The sequence below is a fragment of the Typopeltis vanoorti genome, chromosome 20, assembly GCF_054136105.1.
Source record: "Typopeltis vanoorti isolate ZY-2024b chromosome 20, IOZ_Tvanoo_1.0, whole genome shotgun sequence".
In the NCBI taxonomy this organism is placed as follows: Eukaryota; Metazoa; Arthropoda; class Arachnida; order Uropygi; family Thelyphonidae; genus Typopeltis; species Typopeltis vanoorti.
This window is the reverse complement of record NC_143568.1, coordinates 34,031,617-34,055,157: the sequence shown is the minus strand read 5'-3', so window position 1 is coordinate 34,055,157 and position 23,541 is coordinate 34,031,617. Positions and strand designations below refer to the sequence as shown.

Below are 23,541 nucleotides of genomic sequence, written 5' to 3'. Positions count from 1 at the left end.
AAAAAAAAAAAAGAATGCTGCAAAGCCAATTTTACATCAGGGTTATGAAAAAATAACCCTAATGTAAAATTAATGAATTTGCAGCATTCATTTGTTTTACATGTTGCTTTTCATTAGAGATTTTTTTTATTATTTTCCTTCTTCTGCTTTTTAGATTTGTCTTATCTGTGGTTCCAACTGGGCCAGAAATTATAAAAATTTATATATACTGTGTTATCATTTGTTATTTCCTTTATTAACATCATATAACAATGTCATTAATTCTGTGAACAATAATACAACAGAAAAGTTTATAAACATTAATTTTATACTAACTAGTTTCAGATGATGTAAATTTCCCAACAAATTTGGTATGCTTCCCTTGAGCTATAAGTGCTTTAGTATGTGCATTCACTATATTCACAGATAAGAATGCCAAATTTTTTCGACATGATAAGGTATCAGCTTCTATAAGTATCTTCTCACCCACTCTTGCAGGGCTTATGAACCTATAAAAACAAAGTACTTTCCAAACATCATTTTATTTGAATATTACACAGATATATTTAAATAAATATATATACTGCTTGGAAAGAAGTCAGACATACCCCATGGGCAAGATACATTATGCCATATAATGTGTCATTTGTTTGTAGCCAATATAAATTGGAGAAATATGATGCTCTCAAGTCAGTGCAACTGAGTCTGAGGGAAATGGTTGTTGAGAAGAGAACTGATGGAGCTAGAAAGAGGTGTGATAGCATGCTATATTGCAGGACTATCTATCTGGCAAATTGTTCACAATTTGGGCCATCCCAATTAAACAATCAGTGATACCATACTGAGATTGAAGTTCAGAGAGAGTCAACTCCAAGTGCTACCAGCAATGGATGACCCACCACACATAACAATAGGGTGCTACGAAGGATAATATGTAAAAACCGGCATTCATTGGCTGACATGTTGATTGTGAAGTTTCAGGCATCAACTGGAACATGAATCTATACAAAAACATTCAGAATTGAGGCTCACAAGATGTTTCCATAGTAGGGCCACAATATACAAGCCCCACACTACCTGAACCAACATACAGCATTATCTTCAGTGGTGCAAAGAGCATGTACAGTGGCACGTGGAAGCTGTGTTATGGAGCAATGAATCACACTCACCATCTACCAAGCAGATGGGTAGATGTGGGTGTGGCAGATGCCTGGTGAACATCTCTTACCAGAGTGCATAACCCCAACTATGAAATTTAGAGGTAGCAGTGTGATGGTATGGTCCTGTTTTTTCTAGTTTGGCCTCAGACCTCTGTTCATGGTGTATGAACATTGAACTCAGAGAGGTATCTAGACATTCTGGACAATGCAATACTTCCTACTTTGTGGTGTTTCTATGGAACTGCCCACTGTCCCTTTCATCAAGACAATTCATCGTATCACAAGGCTGTTGCAGCTGTAACTGCATGGTTTGTGGACATGAATGTCACCACAGTTGATTGGCCTCCAAAGAGCCCTGATCTCAATCCTATTGAATATCTGTGGGATGAACTGGAGCATCAGGTGAAGTTAAAGGACATCTGTCCCACAGCAGTTCAGAACTTCATTACATGCTTACAGGCAGATTGGTCCAAAATTCCCATTGAGCACTATCATGCACTTGCAGAAAGTATGTCCCGTAGGGGGCTGCAATCATTGCAGTGAAAGGAAGTCCTGCATCTTATTAATGTGGATGCCATGGGTGTTTGTTCCTCATTCCATGGTGTCCTTTGACTTCGTTTCAAACAGTGTGTGTGTGTGTGTGTATATATATCTCAGTAGCATATGGAATTCTCTTAAGGGACTTGATCAATGGTAATTAATAAATAAATGAGGGTTTTATTTATTTTTAAATTATTTTGTGCTGTTACATTGTATTAATATAAAAATAATAAAATTATAATGATATTAAAGTATTTTAGCATATATTCTCTTCTTAAAAGGAGAAGGCCCCAATACCTTATGGGTCCTCTGTCTGTATAAATATATTTCAAATGTACACGAAGAGTGCAATACACATTTGTGGTGCACAAATTCTTTATGTATGTGTCATACTGACTTGATTTCGATGATTTTCAAGATGTGTAATTATACATGAAGGATAAACCACAAGCACAAGAAATTCGCACCAAATTAAAAATTAAAGTTTTTCACACTGAATTTATCTTATGTTACATAAATAGGATACATAATATGGAATGAAGTAACTGAATGGTTTGAAATGTAACTAAAAAGTTTGCACCCAAAATGGAAATCCAGGTTAGATGATACTTATTCTAAGTTATATGAAAAATTCTGCATGTAATTTTATTTATTTATATATATATATTTTTTTTTTACGGATAAAAAATACTGTTGTTGAAGATGGGCAGTAGATGGCAGCATTGATGGTAGCAGTAGTAAGAGAATAGTAGTGGAGAGGATGAGATGTATTTAGCAAAATAGAGTAGAGTGCCCTCTCATGATGAGTCCTTGAACTCCCATGAAGTGTCACGTAATAATAATAATATTAATAAATGCAAGGTGTTACACTTTGGGATACAGAGATATAAGACTATATACTGTATTGGTGGAGTTGTACTTCAGGAAAAGTGGATGAGATTTCGGATCTTGAAGTGATGGTAAACACTGCACCGAAGTTCCAAGAACACATTGCACATATTGCAAAGACTGCACATTGTACTGCTGCACATACAGATTACTGTGCTCAGAATTTGTCACCTAGTTTTCATTGTAATGTGGAAAAATTAGAGAGGATCTAAAGATAAATAGCCAAAGTGATATCAGAACTCTGGAGTGTTGGTTATGAAGAGCATTTAAGAGAATGTGGATAGAAGAAAATATGATAGACCTTCAAGTTAGAGATTCTACCAGATTAATGCAGAAGAAATTATAAAAAGAGCAGATGTTAAGATGGGAAGAATAAGAGGCCATCCCTGGAAGTTGTATAAAGATGTGGTGAAGAAGGGCATGAAGAGTCAATTTTTTATGTGGCGTGTTGTTAGTGAGTGGAATACATTGCCTGAGTGCATTGTGAGTGCAAGTAGTTTAAATAACTTCAAAGCTCATTATGATAAACATGTTGATGGTTGAATAGACCTCCTGACAAGTCTTGACTTCATGGAGGTTACCAAATAATAATAATGGTTGTTACATGGGAAGCCATTTGTGAACAGCTTTACCTTTTGAAGGATACAAGATAATGCGTGTATACTGAACATTATATATATCTATTAATTTATAGCTGTTGTTCTTTTGTAATGTATATTTTTGTATTTCTCATTTCATGTTATGCACCCAATGAATGAAGTCTTCAAAGAAGATGAAACTAGTTGTATGCTCAAATAATAAATAGTCTTTTTATATTTTTGGATCTCTTGGTTTCTAGTCATTAAATGTATTTAATTATGTGATATAGCCAAGCAAATCCATTGCATTGCATCTCATGCACACACACACTCACACACCCTACATACCCATTTTAAATGTATTTTTGCCAATTTAATCCTGAAGAAGCTAACCAAAGATTCTACAAAACTGGTGAATTTAATAAATTTCACATTTTTTACATGGACATGTCAAACATTCATAAAGATATTTCATGAAAAGTAACAAAGAATATTAAGTTGTTTGTTGATGATGCAAAATTGAGAAGAGTTAAAAACTGACACTGATGTTGAATTTTTCAGATTTGAATGTACTTTCAAGTGGTGATGTGCTGGAGCCAGCTAACATAAGCTGACTGTTAAATTTTAAAGAATTGCAAAAGCTAGCTGTTAAACTGACAATTGTTATAAACTGAAGAATGGTAGGAACTTCAATCCACAACAAACAATGCCTAGTAGCATTTGGCCAATAAGTTTGTATACTTATACGGTGACACAAAATGTCTCCTTCTGTATGTGGCTGTACAGCCTGCGTAGTGTAATGACATCTCCGTGATATACCTTCTTACCAAATCAGCAAAATATTTAATCCTTCTGCCAATCCTTGACATGCTCTACACACTCCTTATAGTAAGGCAATCACTATGTCTGTAGTAGCAAAAAATAGCCAGAATTTTGGGAAAAGCCCACTTGAAATTGGCTACCCTTATCTGTTAACCCAAGGATCAATTCCTTTCTCTCTCAGACTGGAAGATAAAATAATATCCACTTGGAAGAAAAATACATCTGTAAGCATAATCATGACTGAGGACAGTAAGCTCTAGCGAATGATGCCTTGGACAGTTTTCCTCCGTTTACATGGAGGAAACAGAGGTTTCCTCCTTCATAGAAGTAAACAGAGGAAATCTCCATTTCACTGTATCAAGTTCAAAATGAAATTTTTTTTTAAGAATCTACATCTGTCCTTAAAAATCCAAACTAATTTAAGTATGGATGTATTAAATTTCCCAAACTATGAGAAAGAGTAATTCTTAGTCATCCCAAGTCATAACTTGGGCATTTCCTAGCCTTTAGTACTCTAGCATTTAGTCTGCTAAGTTTCACTTTGTTGACAGTGTGTTACAATTTAGATATTGTCTCCTTAAAGACATCTGTGAATAAGATAAAATACTAAAAGCATTAAAATGTGATTTAATGCTCCTACTGCTCATTCCTTGCTGTTTTCATTCCGTGAAATGTCTCGTGAGTTCTAACTAGCATGCAAGCCTAAACACACAGCCCTTAAAAATATTTTTTTTTAAATTTATTATCAGGGATTTCCAAATCTGAACAAAACCATTGAGAATCTTTCTGGTAAAAAGATCAGCTATACTGCATGCATATAAACAGTTGGCAGAATAGTGCTATTTAATTTTAACTAACCTCATTATCAGTCCAATGAACAACTGTTCTTTTGCTGATTTGAAATATATCTCCAGTGAAACTCCATTTAGCTTAACTTCCATACCAGTTACGTGTGACTGTACAGAAGTTAAGGCTAAATGGAGAGCATATGAGAAGTTTAAGTAATATGGATGTTAAATTTTTTTATTCATTAAGAAGTATGATAATCCTTTATGCTTAGAACATTTAACTGGATTAATGCATTAATGAAAGCAAGAAATGCATATTCCTTAAACATGTTTTCCAGTCCTTTTATTTCATCATTCTATTTTACTATTAATGGGAGAACAAAACAAGGAACTTCCTTGCATGAGAAAAGGGGATAAAACCCGTATAATCATCCAATTAGTAGAATAATATTGGAAATAATTTACTACGCGCAAGACTAGAGAAGACCACAAATATGAGAATTCTGATAAAAAACGAGGGGGTGAACAGATAAAAATTAAAATATTAGAAGGGAAATCGATATTGTTAGCATTTAAGAATGTGTGATGAAGCTAATCTAAGATGATACAGTCACTTAAATAGAATGGAAGGAGAAAGGTTGCCAAACCAGGTGTTTAATGCTAAAATTATGGAAAAAAAGATCCAGAAGAAGACAAAGATATTATATATGACAATATTGGAGTACTGATAAGTAACAGAATAATTCGAAGGGAAATCGTTAATAGTAAAGTAGTAATAATGTAAAGTTATTCAGAACTAAACCAAACACAATTTATAAAACAATATCTCTCTTTAAATAAATAAATAAAAATAAGCTTATGCACACTATTAACTAATGGCAGAATGATGTAACAGATTTGAGATATGAAACTGAAATACACCTTGAGGAAAAATTCAAGCCCCAATAGACACACTCACATGGGAAGTAGTTATAATTTTTTCAATGTGTATGAACTGGAGAGATTTAACTGATAAGTTTGACTAATGAACATAAATTCTGAATCAATAATATTGTAGACAATGTCAGTAGTGCACTCAGGATTTAATTTTTTTGGGAGGGGGAGTTGAGTAGACGATTGAGAATACACACTACGCATTGCATATGACCTATGACTGAGCATCTGCAATGATTGCTAATTCATAAGTAGTAAAAATAGCAAGACACGACACAACATAAATAAAAAAAATGAATTTTAATTAGGAAAAGATTTTTGGAAAATTTTCTATTTTTTTGGGGGGGGGGGGGGGAAGGGCTCCCCCTCTGGGTCTGCCACTGGATGTGTTTCAGACATTTTCATCCTATGTTCTATAGCTTTATTACCAAAATGAGTATCCTCGGAAAAAAAAATTAATAATACAAAAATAAATAATATTATATTTTTAACATTAACTTATTTGTTAATGATATTTCATCTGGAAGTGACTGGGACCCTTCAAATGTCTGCTGATGATGCAAAGTTAGGTAGAATGATCAGCAGTACTTCTGATTTTCTACAGGAAGATCTGAACAGAATTTTAGTTCATACAAATCAGCGGGACTGTAGTTTTAATATTAATAAATACACAAAGTACTTCAGAAAGCAGCTTGGGATGATGGTAGACATTGGATTAAAGTTTTGAGGGTACATTGCAATAGCTGCAAAGACTGCACATCTTATTGCTGCTATGATAAGAAGTACATTGACATATAGGGATAGGGAAGTGTGGTGTATAAGACACTGGTTAGACTACACTTGACTACTGTGCTCAAATTTGGTCAACTACTTTTTACTGCAATGCAGAAAAACACTAGCAAGGATTCAGAGACTAATGATCATAGCAATCAGGACTCAGGAGTGATGATTATGCAGAACAGTTGAAGGAATGTAGATTGCAGAGTTTGATGGATAAGAGGAAACGTGAAGATATGATAGAGACCTTCAATTTATTTAAAGAATTTTCCAGATAATACACAAGGGATTATAAAATTAGTGAATGGCATGATGGGAAGAATGAGAGGCCAACCCTGGAAGCTGTGTAAAGATGCAGTGGAGAGGCTTGTGAAGAGTAGATTTTTTTTGCATGGAGGATGGTTGGTTGGTGAGTGGAATGCATTTTCAGAATACACTGTGAATGTGGGATGTGGGGAGTGTAAATGATTAAAATTCAATATGGTAGAAATGTTTCCAGTTAAGTGGACTTCCCACAATAAGTCTAGTGACACCACTGAGGTTACTGTAATAATAATATTGGTCTGCTGCATATTTAAACTAAAGCTGAGATTTTTCTGAAATATTAGTGTATATAAATTAAAATGTGATAATTTTAAAATTCAATCTCAAACTTGAAGGAAAGCATTGCAATTTAATATCACCTGTTGTTCAGAAGAGTAATACGCCTAAAACCGAAAGCATATATTATACTAGAATTTTAGAAGAAAAAAAAAGTAATTTTTGAAACTGTACTTCTTTCAAATAAACAATATTTGATAAATTCTTTTTCATTAAAAATCTAATACTCAATTATTTTCAAGGCTAACGTTTAAAAATAATAATAATATGATTATTATTCAAATTAATTTCTGCATTCTTTTCAGTAAAATTAAAAGAACTGAGTAAATTGCTAGATTTGATCAAATGTCACAAATACTTAAATCGTATCTACTTTCAAGTCACATTACATCGAACCTAGCAATTTCCATTCTTTTATTTTTCAAATTCTTGCAGTGGAACAAGTCTATTACTCAGGTCTATTAACTTTACTGGAAAGAATGAAGAAGAGCTTGTTTTGAAAGTAATTCAATGTTAGGTTTCAAATGAAAAAAAAATTTTATCAAATAACATTTATTGAAATAAGTAGTTTCAAAAATTACTTTTTCTTTTCTTCGAATCTTTTAGTTTCAGTTTTTCTTACTCTTCTGAACAATACCTTCTTTCTGGTTTTGAGATTAATATTTAAAATCACTGAATTTCAGCCTTTCCAGTGTGGTGAGCAGGATTAAAGAATTGTCCCACTGTAGCTCATCATGTCGTAGAAGGTGATTAAAATGGGCACCCAGTGTCTGGGGATTATAGCCAGGCCATTCAGTCCCAGGGGATATAAATATGGGACCTATCCCTCTGGGTTGGGGGTGGGGGCTAATGACCTCAAGGAAATAATACGAAATCTCAAGGAAATAATAATTCTTGATAGCTCTTTAGGAAATGGACTGGCAAAGGATTAAAGCACTTGAAACTTGGATCATGGAATATTTGTTCACTATATCGGAGTAACTACATTTATTAATAGAACAGATGAATAACTATAAATTTTACCTGTTAGCCATCCAGGAGATAAAATGGCTTGGAGAGAGAATTATTGAGAAAAAGAATCACACAGTCTTTTTATAATTGCCACAAATCAAAGCAAATTTTATCTGATTATTCAGTATACTGAATAATCAGATAAAACAATTAGTTATCAGTTTTAAAGCAAAACCACCAAGACTTTGCAGTTTGAGATTAGGAGGAGCCTTTTTTAATTACTGTGTAATTAGTGCCCGTGCACCAACTGAGGAAAAGGATGAGAATGAGAAAGAGACCTTTTATGAAGAACTTGATGATTTATATAACTCTTGTTCAGTGAATGACATGAAAATAATACTTGGAGATATGAATGCCAAGATTGGTAGAGAAAATAGGTATAGACCAATAATTGGAAAACAAGAACTACATGATTAAACTAATGATAACGGACAAAAGTTCATCTGCTTTGCAACTGAGCACAATATGGTTACTGCAAATACATTATTCCACCATAAGAACATCCATAAAATAACATGGAAATCTTCCAATGGAAATAAATACCTTCAATCAAATTGATCATGTTATTATTGAATGCAAGACATCTATTGGATGTATTAGATGTTAGGTCCTATCATGGTGCAAACTTTGATTCAGACCATTATTTAGTGATAAGTAAATTAGAAGCAAGAATCTCAAATGCACATAAGACTTATGGACAATGTCTACAGACATTTAATTGTGATAAATTTAAAGACTTGGAAATTAAACAAAAGTTTCTAAATGAATGTGAAAACCAACTAAAGCAAAATAATATCGAAACTATTGAATATATTAATAGAAAATGGAACGCTTTAAAAAAAAATCTTTCATCATCATCATCATACATATCAAGGATTTAGGCCTAGTATGGCCTGTTCCGGCCTTAGAAGTCATCGTTGAATCATTTAAGAGGACGTCCTGGTTTTCTTTTTCCTAATGGCTTGTACTTTAAGGCTTGTTTTGGTAATCTTTCTGTTTTCATTCTTTGAACATGTTCCATCCATCTATGTTTATATTTTTTAATTTTTTCAATTACTGGTTCTTGGTTTAATTCTTTCATAATATCTTCGTTTCTTTTGTGATCAAATAGGGTATACTTTGTAGTTTTTCTCATAAACTTCATTTCTGCTGTTGTTAATCTTTGTTTGTCTTTTTGTTTTATTGTCCAGATTTCGCTTCCATACATTAAGACCGGTAGGGCTAATGTATTGTATACTTTTAGCCTGGTTTGTTTTTGAACTAGGTTTGGTTTAAATATAGAGTTAATTACTCCTGTTATTTTTAAATATTTTGCAATTTTTATGTTTATATCTTTTTCATTTTCATACGTGATCATACATCCTAGGTAGTTGAATTCAAATGAATTCACCTGTTCTAAGATCTTGTTATCTAATACTATTTTAGTTCTTGTTGGATCTTGTCCTTTAAAGGCCAAAGTTTTTGATTTTTCCGTTGATATTATCATACCATAATCTTTGGATATCTCATTTAGATTTAAAATAGCTTTCTGTAAGTTATCTTCAGAATTTGTAATTATTATTTGGTCGTCTGCAAAGAGGAGAGTGTTTAAGTTAACTGTAGGTGAAAGTTTAATTCCTTGATATAAATTTTTACTCCATTTTATTATTATTTCATTTAAGTAGATATTAAAAAGAGTTGCTGAGAGGGGACATCCCTGTCGGACCCCTTGGTTTATCTCTCTGTATATGATAGCTCATGATTTAATCTTATTTGTATTTGATTATTTTCATATATACTTGTGACAGCTTTTAGGATATTATTTGGTATTTGTCTTTCTTTTAATATGTTAAATAATATGTTTCTTTTAACTTTGTCAAATGCTTTTTCAAAGTCAATAAATGCAATATATGTGTTTCTAAATTATATTCTCTTCTTTTCTCTATTATTAATTTTAGGCAGAAGGCTGGGTCTATACATGATCATCCTTTTCTAAATCCATTTTGTACCTCTAGAATAAAGTTTTCGGAATATTTCATTAGTTTGTTATTTAAGATTCTGCTGTATATTTTGTAACATGAATTTAGTATACTGATACCTCTATAGTTTTTAGAATCATCTCTATTACCTTTCTTAAAGATAGGAATCACAATTGCTTTTTTCCATTCTATTGGGGGCATACCAGTTCAGTAAATTTTATTTAAAAATAATAAAGAGTCTTCCTTTGAATCTTGTTCCTGCGTATTTATATAGTTCTGAACCTAGCATATCTTCTCCAGGTGATTTTCCGTTTCTTGTTTCTTTCAGGCTGATTTCTAATTCTTCTTCAGTTATTTCCTTTTCATTTTCGTTAATTGTTTGCCAGTTGTCTTTTTTAAAATATTTGTCTGTCCACAGTTCTGTGTAGTAATTTAGAAATTCTTCTAATTTCAATTCAGCGTTTAATTTTATGTTTTCTTTGGTATCTGCATTTAGGTGTTTCAAAATCTTAAATACATTGGGTCTTATTTTATATAAATCATGTTCTAAATTAGAAACAAATTTATTCCATGATTCTCTATGTCTTTTTCTGACTTCTCTTTTAGCTATGGCTCTTATTCTTTTATATTCTATTTCATCTTCTAATTTTTTACTGCTTAACCATTTGTGATAGGCTTCTTTTTTCTTTTTGATTATTTCTTTGATTGTATCATCCCAGATCTTCAGTTTTTTCTTTTATTGAATTTTTTGGTCTTTCCTAAGCTTTCATTTACTGCTGCATTTAGTATCGTTTTTATATTAAGCCATTCTATTTCTATTTCTTCATTTTGTTTTATTTTATCTAGATACTGGTTAATCCTTTGTTCATATAGCCATTGTACATTTGTGTCATTCAATAGTCTAGTTTTATAAACAAATGTTTCAATTTTTCTTTCTGTTCTTGTTACTTGTAGCCATTTAGGTGGTAATCTTAATTTTATTTTAACAAGGAAGTGGTCGCTGCTTATTTCATATCCTCTGTGAACTCTAACATCTAGTGAAAATTTTGATGTCTTTTCATTTAATATGAAGTAATCTAATATTGATTTCCATCCTCTTGCTGCCCAAGTATATTTATGTATGTCTTTATGTTTATAGAAGGAATTCATTATTTTTAGGTTATTATAAACTACAAAGTCAATCAATTTTTTACCATTTCTGTTTAGAGTGTGTTCTCCATGTATTCCTATATTATTATTAATTTTCGTGTTTCCAATTCTTGCATTTAAGTCTCCTGCTAAAATTATGTAATCATTTTTATTTATTTTATTATATATGTTTTGTAGCTGATTATAAAAATCAATATTATCCTGTTCTCTTCCTTCTTCTGGGGCATATAAACCAATTATTGTTAAATAGCCTCTATCTATTTTTATTCTAGCTTCTATTTTTCTTTCATTCCATAATTTATAATGTTTTAACTGTTTTAAAAGGGAGTTATGAATCCAAATCATGACTCCTGCTTGTGCTCTTTGGTCTCTGTCGACTCCACTGTATATCACATTAAAATTTTCAGTTCTCATAGCTCCTTTTAATTTCTTTTTTGTTTCAGTGATTACTGTTATTTTAAAATTTCTTTCATTTAATAACTGGTCTAATTCTATTTCTTTATATGCTATTCCTCTTACATTCCAGTTTGCTATGTGTATTATATTTTGTCGTTTCCATTTTCGTTTTCCCTTTTCCATTCCAGGGTCGTTTCCCATAGATTCAATCCGATTGTCTTTTTCTGTCAGCTTACAAGTATGGTTATGTTCTCCATGTCAGGAGACTAGCCTGACGATGGAATAGTTCAGTGGTAGGGCTGCCACCTTAAGGCTTCTGAACTCGCCTTCTTCCGAGTTTAAACCCATAGGAGGAATAGGGTATATTGAAGGGGAAAGGGTAGATTATAGAAGAAATACAGTAAGGTTTATAGAGAGGACATAGTTGTAAGGCCAGAAATGAAAAGACCCCATGGCCCTTGAGTACTCTAATAGCATAAGGGTCATAAAGTAAGAAGAGTTGGCTGATAAGGCCTTATAGGAAAGATTAAAGTAAGTGGGTCTTCCTCAAAGTAGAAGAAGGAGAGGATAGATTCAGCTAGGGGTCCATGGGACCCCTAGCTGGATCTATCCTCTCCTTTCTAATCTCCTTTCTATCCTCTCCTTTCTAAATGTCATTCTGGGTAAAGCCCAGAAAATAAAACATCACGAGTGGTTTGATGCTGAGTGTGCAGCAGCCACATTAAAAAAACATGAAGCTTATAAAAAAATGCTACAAAAAGGCACACAAGAAGTGCTGCTGAAGAATATAAAACTGCAAGGAAGGAATGAAGAGAAAAAGATACATAAAAAGAAAAAGAGGAGGTTCTTGGAGGATCTTAGAGATGTTGAACATCCTAGGGGGGATCCAACGAAAGCAGAGCTTTCTTTAGAAAAATAAATAGAGGTCGTAAAGACTTTACCTAGACCCACTATGTAAAAGTAAAAATGGAACCCTGCAAAGTAACAAAACTGATATATTGCAAAGATGGAATGAACATTTTGATGAATTGCTGAATCATGAAAATATAGGCAGTGAAGAACTTGATGTCACTTCATGTAGTAACCAAGAAGTGATTGAACCTTCATCACTAATTGAAATCGAGGAGGGGGCTTAAGAAATTGAAAAATAATAAAGTGGCTGGACTGGATTCAATACCATCAGAACTCCTGAAGAATGCAGGTCCAGCTGTTATAGAAGCAATTCATAATATTTTGCACTCAATCTGGATTAATGAAATGCTTCCCTCAGAATGGAAACAAAGCATAATGTCTCATACATAAAAAAGGAGACATTCTTGAATGCTCCAATTATAGAGGGATAAGTCTACTCGGTGCTGTTTACAAAATATTTTCAATATCCTATTTAACAGGCTATCCTCTTTTATTGAAGGAATTATTGGAGACTATCAATGTAGATTCAGAAAGGGAAGGTTCACTTTAGAACAAATATTCAATCTTTGTCAGATTCTTGAGAAATGTAATGAATATGGTATCAATACACATCACCTTTTCATAGACTTTAGAATTGCCTTAAGAGCCATGAGAGATTTTAACTTCCTGGAAAAATTGGTAAGGCTTATTGAACTTACTCTCAAAAAAACAACATTGAAAATTCAAATTAAGGAAGTGTCTCAGAACCTATGGAATTTAAAAATGGAGTAAGACAGGTAGATGCCCTGGCTTGTCTTCTCTTTAATATTGCTTTGGAGAAAATAATCAGAGATTCAAACATTAATACTAGAGGAACCATTTTTAACTAATCTGTACAAATCCTTGCCTTTGCTGATGGCATTGATATCATAGAAAGAACACCCATAGCCCTAAAACAGGCTTTGTTGGCTTTAGAAAGTGAAGCAAAGAAAATGCACCTCATGATCAATCAAAGTAAAACCAATTACAGTAAAACCCTGAAGTTACGCGGTAGGAGGGACTAACAAAAAACGCGCAAGTCGAATTCACGTAACTCGGGGTATAATTTTGCATGTAATTTATATATACAAACATACAATTGGGACCAAAGGTTTACAAAAACACCTATATTTTTTAAGAAATATAATCATAATTGTAGTTTTTCGTACATAAAAAAAGAAAGTTATTTCGATATCGATGGTTTCATAAAATCTAATAGATTCGACTGACGGCATAATGTCTTTTTCTTGTCACGCAAAATTTCTTCATAGCAAGCTAATGATTTTTTTTATTCCTTGCCTTGTGGCTACAATTCATTCCTTGTTAGAATCTATGTCCTCCAAAATCTGTAAACCTTTCTTTTATGATTGTTCTTGCTGTGGATTCCTTCTTTGCTAGCTCACAAATTTTCATTCCACCTTCAAAATCCTTAATAATGTTGAGTTTTGTTTCCAAAGTCAATGTTTTTCTTTTCTTGCTAACTGTGGAAGAATCGGACTTGCTTCTTTTGGATGACATTATTATTTTTTATGTGATAAAATTTTTATCAAGAGCATAACATTAAACAATCGCAAGGTTTGTAGACTATAAAATTCGTGTATGAATTGAGACCGCGTGAAACACGTCAGTGCTTGTTCACAGCATGTGCGACATTGCCAAATGCGGCCGGTGCCTGAAAGATATGACTAGTGGTGAGGCGTGAAGCGGGACGGGAGTATGTACATATAAGAAACCGCGTAACTCCGGATTCACGTAAGTCAGGGTATGACTGTATATGGAATATATATGGAATGCATCAAAAAAATAAACCCCACTAATTCTTTAGAAATTGGACCTTACCAATTTGAAAAAGTGAGTAGCTTTACCTACTTAGGTTCGGAAGTTAATACCAAGAATGATATAGGTATAGAAATTAAAAAAAGAACCATTGCTAGTCATAGCTTCCATGGCTTAAAAAAAAAAAAAAAACCTAAAATCAAGTTTGATTAGAATAAGTACTAAATTGCTACTTTATGAGACTCTGATAAGGCTTATACTTACACATGCATCCGAAACATGGACAATGTCTATAAGGAATGAAGAGGCCCTTGGAATTTTCAAAAGAAAAAATCCTACGAAGTATTTTTGGTGGTATTCACATTAATGGAATATAGTGAAAAAGGTCAAACCTTGAACTACATAGCACCTATAAAGAAATAGATCTTGTGAAATTTATCAAAATTCAATGAATGAAATGGGCAGGCCACATAGTGAGAATGTTTGTGATGAAAGAAATTCCAAAAAAATATTCTCATATAAACCAATGGGATTTCAACCTTGAGGAAGGCCTAAACTATGATGGATTGACAATGTTGATAGAGACTTCACACTTCTGAAAACCAAAAATTGGAGGACAATTGCCAAAAAAAGGATAGAATGGAAAACTCTCATTGAGAAGGTCAGGGCTCACACATGCTGTCGAGCCACTGAAGAAGAAGAATTTCAGCCTGCTAGGGCATTACCCAGTTAAGGACAAAAAGTAAAATGTCAGCTACTAGAACAGATCCGAACTTGACATCAGCAAAGTTCAAAATTGACACCCTCAACATAAGAAGCATTAACGGAAAAGAAATGTAACAGAAGAGTTGGTTGAGTACCACATCGACATAATGGGTGTTACTGAAACAAAGAAGACAAAAAGAGGCGAGATTTTTAAAGCAACAAATACATAGCTATATTCAGGCAGTAAAAATCATGGAAAAGAAGGAATAGCTACTGTATTCAAGACTGACTATGAAACATCAAGTAGAGCAATGTGGGCAAACATCAGAATAGGGGGATGGGACAGTAAGACTTATCTGAGCCTATTGTTCAAAAGTCGTCTAAGAAAGAAGTGGAGGAATTATGTGAAGCATAAAAAAAAAGCAGCTGACCTAAAGAAAAAAGGAAAAGTTAGTCTCTATTGGAGATCTAAACAGCAGAGTACAAAATAATTACCAGACATATAGAAATGTTTTGTTAAAATTTAGAAAAAAAGAGCAAGGCTAATAATAATAATGGTAAATACCTACTGGATATCTGTTCAGGATGAAATGGTTATTACCAAAACCATGTTCCAACATATAGATGAGCACAAATTTACATGGAGAGAAGATGCAAGAAATAAGAAAAGTCTCATTGACTATGTTATAGTTGATAGTGATGTTTCCCACTGGTTCAGGACACACGAGTATACAGAGGATTTGAAATAGAAAGTCTATTTAATGTTGAACAGGATAAAATTCAAATTCATACTGAAAAGAAGAGTGTAAGAAAGCTTTAAAATGTATCAAAGGTGAACAGCTTTCAGAGGTGAACTGTAGACTCAAATACACAAATACTAATTCAAGAAAAAAAAAAAAATGAAATCATTTGAAAGTAAGAATCAAAACTTGGAGAATCAGTGCCAGATCCTGAAGGAAACACTAACTAATTCAGCAAGAGAGAGAAAATATAGTGCAGTTGTCTTCAAGCATAGAATAATCTAAACTCCATAGTGGACTCAGGAAGCAGCAGCAGTCAAGGCAAAGAAGTAAGTATATCAAAAGTTTCTGGCGAGTAAGTCAGCTTGTGCTCGTGGAGAATACTGAGAAAAATGTAAGAAATTAAAGCACTGTGCAAAACTAGCTAAACAAAAGTCATGAAAAAACTATTCTGCTATTGAAAAAGCTTAGAAAAAGGAGGAAAGAGTACTGTAAAAAGAATTAGAGATGAGAAAGATGATATACAAACTGAAGATAAAATAATTCTAGATGTCTAGAGTAATTACTCTGAAAGAATGCTAAATGACACAAGCAATGTTAACTTGGTGGTAGAATATATTCAAGAAGAATGTAATCTGGTGTGTATATCAGTACTTGTGGTCAAAAAAACCACCAAAAACCTGCCATGTGGAAAGGCAACTGGAGTAGATAATATTCAACCAGAAATGCTCAAATAAATATGGAGGTAGAAAAGTTTTACAGTGGCTACACTACATAATTCAATAATTCAGAATGCTTGATCAGAGGTCCAAATCCCATATGACTAGAGCAGAGCTTACATAGCACTAATATTGAAATAACAGTGGATTTCTAAAGTGACTGTTCCTGGGAAGGTTTATGCAAGCATACTTTAGAAAAAGCTAAAAAAATTGTAGAAGAGAAACATGGAGAATAACAAGTTCTGGCCAAATACAACTTTGTCAGGATCAGATTTTCACTTTAAGATAAATAGTTGAGAAATGATGAGAATATAACATGGATATGTATTTAATAGAATTCTCTATCAGTAACAAGCGTTATATTATGAATACATTTTTTAAGAAAGCCCTCAAAAGAAAATGGACATGGAGAAGTCCAAATGGAGAAATAAAAAATGAAATAGATTATATACTGTGTAATAATAAAAAAAAATAGTTCAAGATACCTCAGTACTAAATCAAGTAAAAACAGGAAGTGACCACCAACTGGTGAGAGCCAAAATCAAAATAAACATCAACTTGGAAAGAATAAAATGGCCAAACAACAAAAAATCAAGTTTTGACTTAAAACCTATTGAAAATAAGAAGGATTACAAATAAAAACTCAATCAAAAACTAGACTTAATAAATATATTTGAAGAAGAAGGCATAAATAAAATGAGTAGAAACATAACGGAAGTAATAATCTCAGCAACCAATGAATTCAAAAGCAACAAAAAGGCCATAAACTTTCAGAGAAAACCTTACAACTACTAAAAAAGAGACAAAATATGAAACAAGACAAAAACTTAATTTCTAAAATGGAATATGCAGAACTATGCAAAACAATAAGGAAAAAGATGAGAAATTAAAGATCTTATAACACTACAAAAATAAAAGAAACAATTGAAAACAATAAAAATATGAAAATACTAAGAAAACATTTATTAGCTGGCAAAAGTCAAATAACTGCAATAAAAGATAAGAATAGAACTATAATAAGGAACCAAGAACAAATCCTAAACAGGCTAGAAGAATTTTATAAAGAAGAACTCTATAGTTATCCTTCAATAGATAAATCAAATATAAATAACTCTTCTCCATTGCATATAGAATTCATCCCCCCATTCACTTCAGATGAAATAAAACAAGCATTAAAACAAATGAAAAATGTCCTTGTGAAGACCTAATTTACACAGAATTAATTAAATGGGGAGGAAAAACAATATAATTCACCATGTCTCAAACTTACAAAATCTATGCCTAGAAGGAAGATAGCAGAAAACTGGAAAAATGCTACTCTGATACTGTTATTTAAAAAAGGGGACAAAGAGTAAAGAACTATAGACCAATTAATATTCTCTCCAATCTGTAAAAAATTCTCACAAAAGTAATAACGAACAGGTTAACCCCTCTTCTAGACTCAAATCAACCACCAGAACAAGCAGGATTCCATAAAGGCTTTAACACAATTGATCATGTACATGCAGTAAAACAAATAATAGAAAAAGCAGAAGAAAACCATTTGCCTCTCTGTTTAGCCTTTATTGATTATGAAAAAGCATTTGATTCCATCAAAACTAATGCAATAATCAAAGCACTCCAGAATCAGGGAGTTCCTGGAGAATATATGGACCTTCTCCAGGAAATATACCACACTGCAACAGCAACAATCCAATTTCACACAAGTAGCAATAAAATATCAATTGAAAAAGGTGTCCAACAAGGAGACTATTACCCAAAATCTTTACAGCAGTCCTTCAAGAAATATTTAATAATATAAACTGGACAAACCTTGGTATAAAAATTAATAACAGAAACTTAACACACCTAAGATATGCAGATGATATCATAATTTTTGCAAACATTCCAAAAGACCTTAATATAATGATAGAAGACCTATATCATGAAAGTAGAAAAGTCGGTTTAAAATAAACAGAAAAAAAACTAAAATCATGTTTAATCATTTTGTAACACCAAAAAACATAATAATAGAAAACAATTTCTTGGAAAGAGTCTCTTCATATACATACTTATGTCATCTCATTAATCTAAACTGGGGACTCCAAGTCAGAAAATTGAAAAGCATTTTTCAAAACAATGATGTCCCATTCTGTTTAAAAAGGAAGACATTTAACCAGTGTATACTTCCAGTCATCACATATGGTTGTGAAACTTGGTTGCTAACAAAAGCACTGGCAAATAAACTAACAACAACTCAAAGAAAAATGGAGTGGATGATGCTAGGCATCACATACACCTGGATAAGAAGCCAGACTCACATCACTAACATCATTCTTCATCATAAGTGACTAAAATGGAAATGGACAGGACATCTATCCAGAAGAGAAGATGAGCGATGGACCACAATACTAATGAACTGAATTCCAAAAGAAGGGAAACGAGGCCGAGGATATCCTAAAAGAAGATGGAGTGATGAACTGTCAAATATTGTTGGGAAAAATTGGTCAACCATTGCCATGAACAGAGAAAGAAAATGTATTTAAGTTTCTTAGATCTGGAAAAAAGCATATGCAAGGTATCAAGAGAAAAGCTATTCAAATCATATGGTATAATTGGACAGTTGTGGGCTTGGATGGTACATTAGCACGTGTGCTATGAGAATGTGTAAGTGAACTAACTGGCAGTGCATCTGATGAAGTTTTAATCTGTCTCAGCTCTGGCAAGGGAGTGGAAAGAGAGGACAGAAGTAGAAAATTACAGACCATTTAGTATAATCTCTGGAGTGGTGGTTAAAGTATTGGAAAAGTTGGTTAAAAGTAAAATTCGGAATAGACAGATAGGAATATGATACTCTACAGGGGATGGCATGGCTTTATAAAAGGTAGGTACTGCCTCAGTAATTTATTCACATTTTATAATAAGGTGACAGCAGAATTTGATAATGAAAATGTCTACGCCATGATACTGCTAGACTTTGCAAAGGCATTTGACAGAATACCACATGGGGATGGATATCAGTCTGGTGGCATAGACAGACATCAGAGGGTGGAATCGAGGTAAATGAGGGTGACCAGTGAAGTACCCCAGGGCTCGCACTAGGACCACTACGCTTTAATTTGTACATTAATAATATAGCAGAAGATTTGAAAGGGGACATTCAGTTGTTTGCTGATGATGCAAAACTACGGAGGACAATAGTTGATAACAGTGATTTAGATATCTTACATGATGATTTAAACAAACTGACAGTGTGAGCAGAGGACATTGGTTGTCAAATCAATACTGTAAGATGTAAGGTAATGCATGATGGATGAAAAGATTACATACTTTGTATCACACTGATGATACTAGTTTACAGAAATTAATTGATAAGACTAGGGATAATGGTGGACAGAGATTTGAAATTCAGAGGACATATTGCAAGAGTGGCAAAATAGCTCAGAGGATTACTTGGTTGTTGAAGAACACATTGACAAGTAAAGATAGGCGAGTTATTCTCTTCATAAGGCTATGATTCGGCCACATGTTAACTACTGTGCACAGATTTGGTCACCAGCATTTCTCGGGGATTGGGAGGCAGTGGAGAGGATTCAGAGATGAGTGACCAAGCTGGTGACAGGTCTGTGGAATGTTCCCTATGAGGATAGATTAAGGGTGTGTGTGGGTTGCAGAGTTTAACTGAGAAGTAGAAGAGAGCGGATATGATAGAAACTTATAAGTTAGTAATGGGATTCTATAAGACTGATACAAAAGAAGTTTTTCAATACATAGGAAGTAGGGGTTAAACAAGGGGTCATACATTTGGAAGTTGTTTAAGGGTGTGGCTAGTAAGGGTGTGCAGACTAGGTTCTTTGCTTGTTGAGTGGTGAATGAGTGGAATGGATTGCCAGAGGTAGTTGTGAGTGCCCCAAAAGTAAATAGGATTAAGGAGATATATGATAGGTATTGTGTTAATGAATAGTAGGTCTCCCATGATGAGCCTTTTGATTCCATGGAGTATACCCATATAAATAATAATAGCAGTAGTAACAATAATCATCATCATAATCAAATTCCTGCCATGTACCCTCAAGTGGTATACAGGATATGATAGTACTACATGAAAAATTTACATGATTACTAACTTCCTATCTACAATTTTCCTCCAAATCAGTCTGTTACTTGTCAAGACTCCAACATTATCAGATCTTATATTTCTATCATCTTTGTACAGTATCAATCCACCTATATCTTAATCTTCCTCTGGGTCGTTTCCCTGCCAACCTGGCAGAGAACAATTGTTTTGCTAATCTTTCCTCGCCCATTCTATTTAAGTGACCATACCACCTTAGATTAGCTCTGCTAACGCATTCATGGATGCTGACAATGTCAAGTTCTTTCCTAATATCCTCATTTTTAATATGATATTGCCATTGATGCCATCTGTTCACGGCTCTAATCTTTCTCAGGACTCTCATATCTGCGGTCTCCAGTCTTTGATCAAGTGTTTTACTTCTGACCCAGCTCTTGGACCCATAAGTTAAAACTGGTTTGAACACTGTCTTGTATACAGCAATCAGACTAATTTCTCTCTTATTCCATATGAATTTATTCAATTGACTTCCTACCATAACAGCTTTGTTGATTCTGTTGTCCATTTCCATATTTAATTTACCATCTTCACTAAAAATCGTGCCCAAGTAGATGAAATGTTTTCCTTGTTCCACAGGTTCTCCGTTCACAACGCAGTTGACATTTTCAACGATTCTGCCTATTTTCATTGTCTTTGTCTTTTTATTGCTGACCTTCACACCATATCTATTACAAGTTATTCAATTTAGTCAAGGAATCTTGCAGACTTGTAGCAGATTTATTTAGAAGTATAACATCGTCCGCATAAAGCAAAGAGCTGACATTAACATCTCCAATTTTGATATCATGTTTAATACTACTTTCTTTCATAATGTGATCCATATAGATAATGAATAACAGAGGGGCTAATGTACATCCTTGTCTTACACCAGATTTAACATTAAACTATCTTCCTGAACTTCCTTCAATTCTAATTGCTGACTTACAACTCAAATAAAGATACGTTATATCAAGCAATTAAGTATTGCTTGATATAATGCAACACTGACACCATATAACCATAGCGTATCGAATAGCTTCTCTCTTGGCACCTTGTCATATGCCTTTTATCGACAAAACTTAAATATAGATCTCTGTTATATTCCCATGATTTCTCAACTATTTATCATAAAGTGAAGATCTGATGCTGACAGCCTCTATTTGGCCTGAATCCAGCTTGTTCTTCGTCAAGCTTTTCTTCCACAATTCTTCTTGACCATTTCTGAAGTATGCTTACATAATTCTTGCCAGGAACACTCAGTAGGGAAATAGCTCTGTAAATCTCACATTCAGTTTTATTTCCCTTTTTATATATGGGTACTATGAGAGCTCTACTCCAATCATTGGGAATTCGTCCCTCTGTCCAGGCTTTCTGAACTATGCAGTGCAGCCACTGTAAAACTTTTATACCACCATACTTCAGCATTTCTGGTCAAATATCATCTACTCCTGCTGCCTTTCCACATTTCAACCCTTTGATGGCTTTTTCTACTTCAAGTATGGATATGTATTCCTGACTGTATGGCTTGTTGAACGTTTTTTTACCAGTGTGCTATCACTGCTTGTTTCATTTAGCAAATTTTCAAAGATATTCCTCCATACTTCAAGGATATCTTTTTCCCCCGTTTTCATGTCACCTTCATCATCTCTAACTCCTTTTACAACACTCTTTCCTCTATTTCTAAGCTTCTTCAACAACCTTCTTGATATTTATTTTCTATGTTCTTGCCAAAGTCCTCCCATGACTTTTGTTTAGCTAGTTTTACACAGTGTTTAGCTTTCTTACATTTGTCTCTATATTCTCTAAGAGCACAAGCTAACTTGTTTGCCAGGAACTTTTGATATGCTTTCTTCTTTTTCTTCACTGCCTCTTTAACTTCCTGTGTCCACCATGGAGTTCTGATTTTTTCTATCCTTGCAGACAACCTCACCACATGCCTCTCTGGCTGAATCAATCACGGTTTTCCTAAAGGCTTTCCACTGCATCTCCAAGGTTTGTTTCCTGTTCTCAAACTCTTTCATTTTTTCTCAAATGTTAACTCTGTTATAGTAATCTACCAATTGGTCTAATATTGATGAATTAAAAGCTGAGCAGAGTAACTGCAGGATGAAAGACAAAGTCAGTAGTATGTTTGTCTTTCAAAAAACACAATTTCTTATTACCTGCTAATCAAGTGGAAGTTACATTTAAATACATGCATTTAAAGAACTGCACACAAGATGCAATATACTGTATTAACAAAAAATTGGCAGAAGATGCTTGGCAGTGCTCACTTCAGTTTTGTGTGAGATCTGTTTTCGTATAGGATTTATTGATCTCACACCCCAAATCAAGCACTGGCTGTAGCAGTTACTGCTATCTCAACAAGAAAAGAAGAAAAATTATTGCATATTTTGCATCCCATAAACAATACGTTACATGTACTGCATATATTGCTGGTTGGTTAGAACAAATATTGGTTTATAATAAAATTTTGCATTGGTTAATTATCAATTATATCCCTACTTTATTTTAATAACTGCTTAAATGAAAAACATACGTGATATTCATATCAACACTGACGCCAGGCACTTCTTTCTCTGTGGTGATCAACGCCATAGTGGATATAGCATCAATTAGTAATGCAGCAAGTCCTCCATGAAGAAAGCCATTTCTATTTTGATGTTCATGATCAACATTCATCTCACAAATACACTTTCCTGATCCAGCTGATAGTACATGCACCTAAAAAATTATTTGTTCAAATAATTAGTTATGCTGTAACTAATTAATTAACTTTAGAATGCTGTAAAAACAGCATTCTAAAGAGGAAACAAGAAATGTGATGCTACTACTAGACTACAAATCCATTTTATAACATGTTTTTTTTTGTTTGTCTGTTTGTTTTTCAAATGGTGAACAGCTTAAATAGCTAATATCTGAATATATCTTAGAGTCCTAAATATCCAATTATGTTGAGATGATGATAACAACACAACTGTTCAAGATATATACATATA

At 33.4% G+C, this 23,541-nt stretch overlaps 1 protein-coding gene across 2 annotated transcripts in view; it reads right to left on the bottom strand.

The window, feature by feature from the left end:
* Positions 1-213: 213 nt before the first annotated feature.
* Positions 214-23,541, bottom strand: part of LOC150095354 (acyl-coenzyme A thioesterase 13-like) — a 59,451-nt gene continuing 36,123 nt past the window's right edge. For both annotated transcript variants that reach the window (XM_090410211.1, XM_090410210.1), the window contains 2 exons: positions 23,082-23,266; positions 214-488 (listed from right to left, as the gene is read on the bottom strand). In XM_090410211.1, coding sequence (XP_090266337.1) covers positions 311-488; positions 23,082-23,266 — 363 coding nt within the window. In that variant the 3' untranslated portion in view covers positions 214-310. The remainder of the gene's footprint in view (positions 489-23,081; positions 23,267-23,541) is intronic.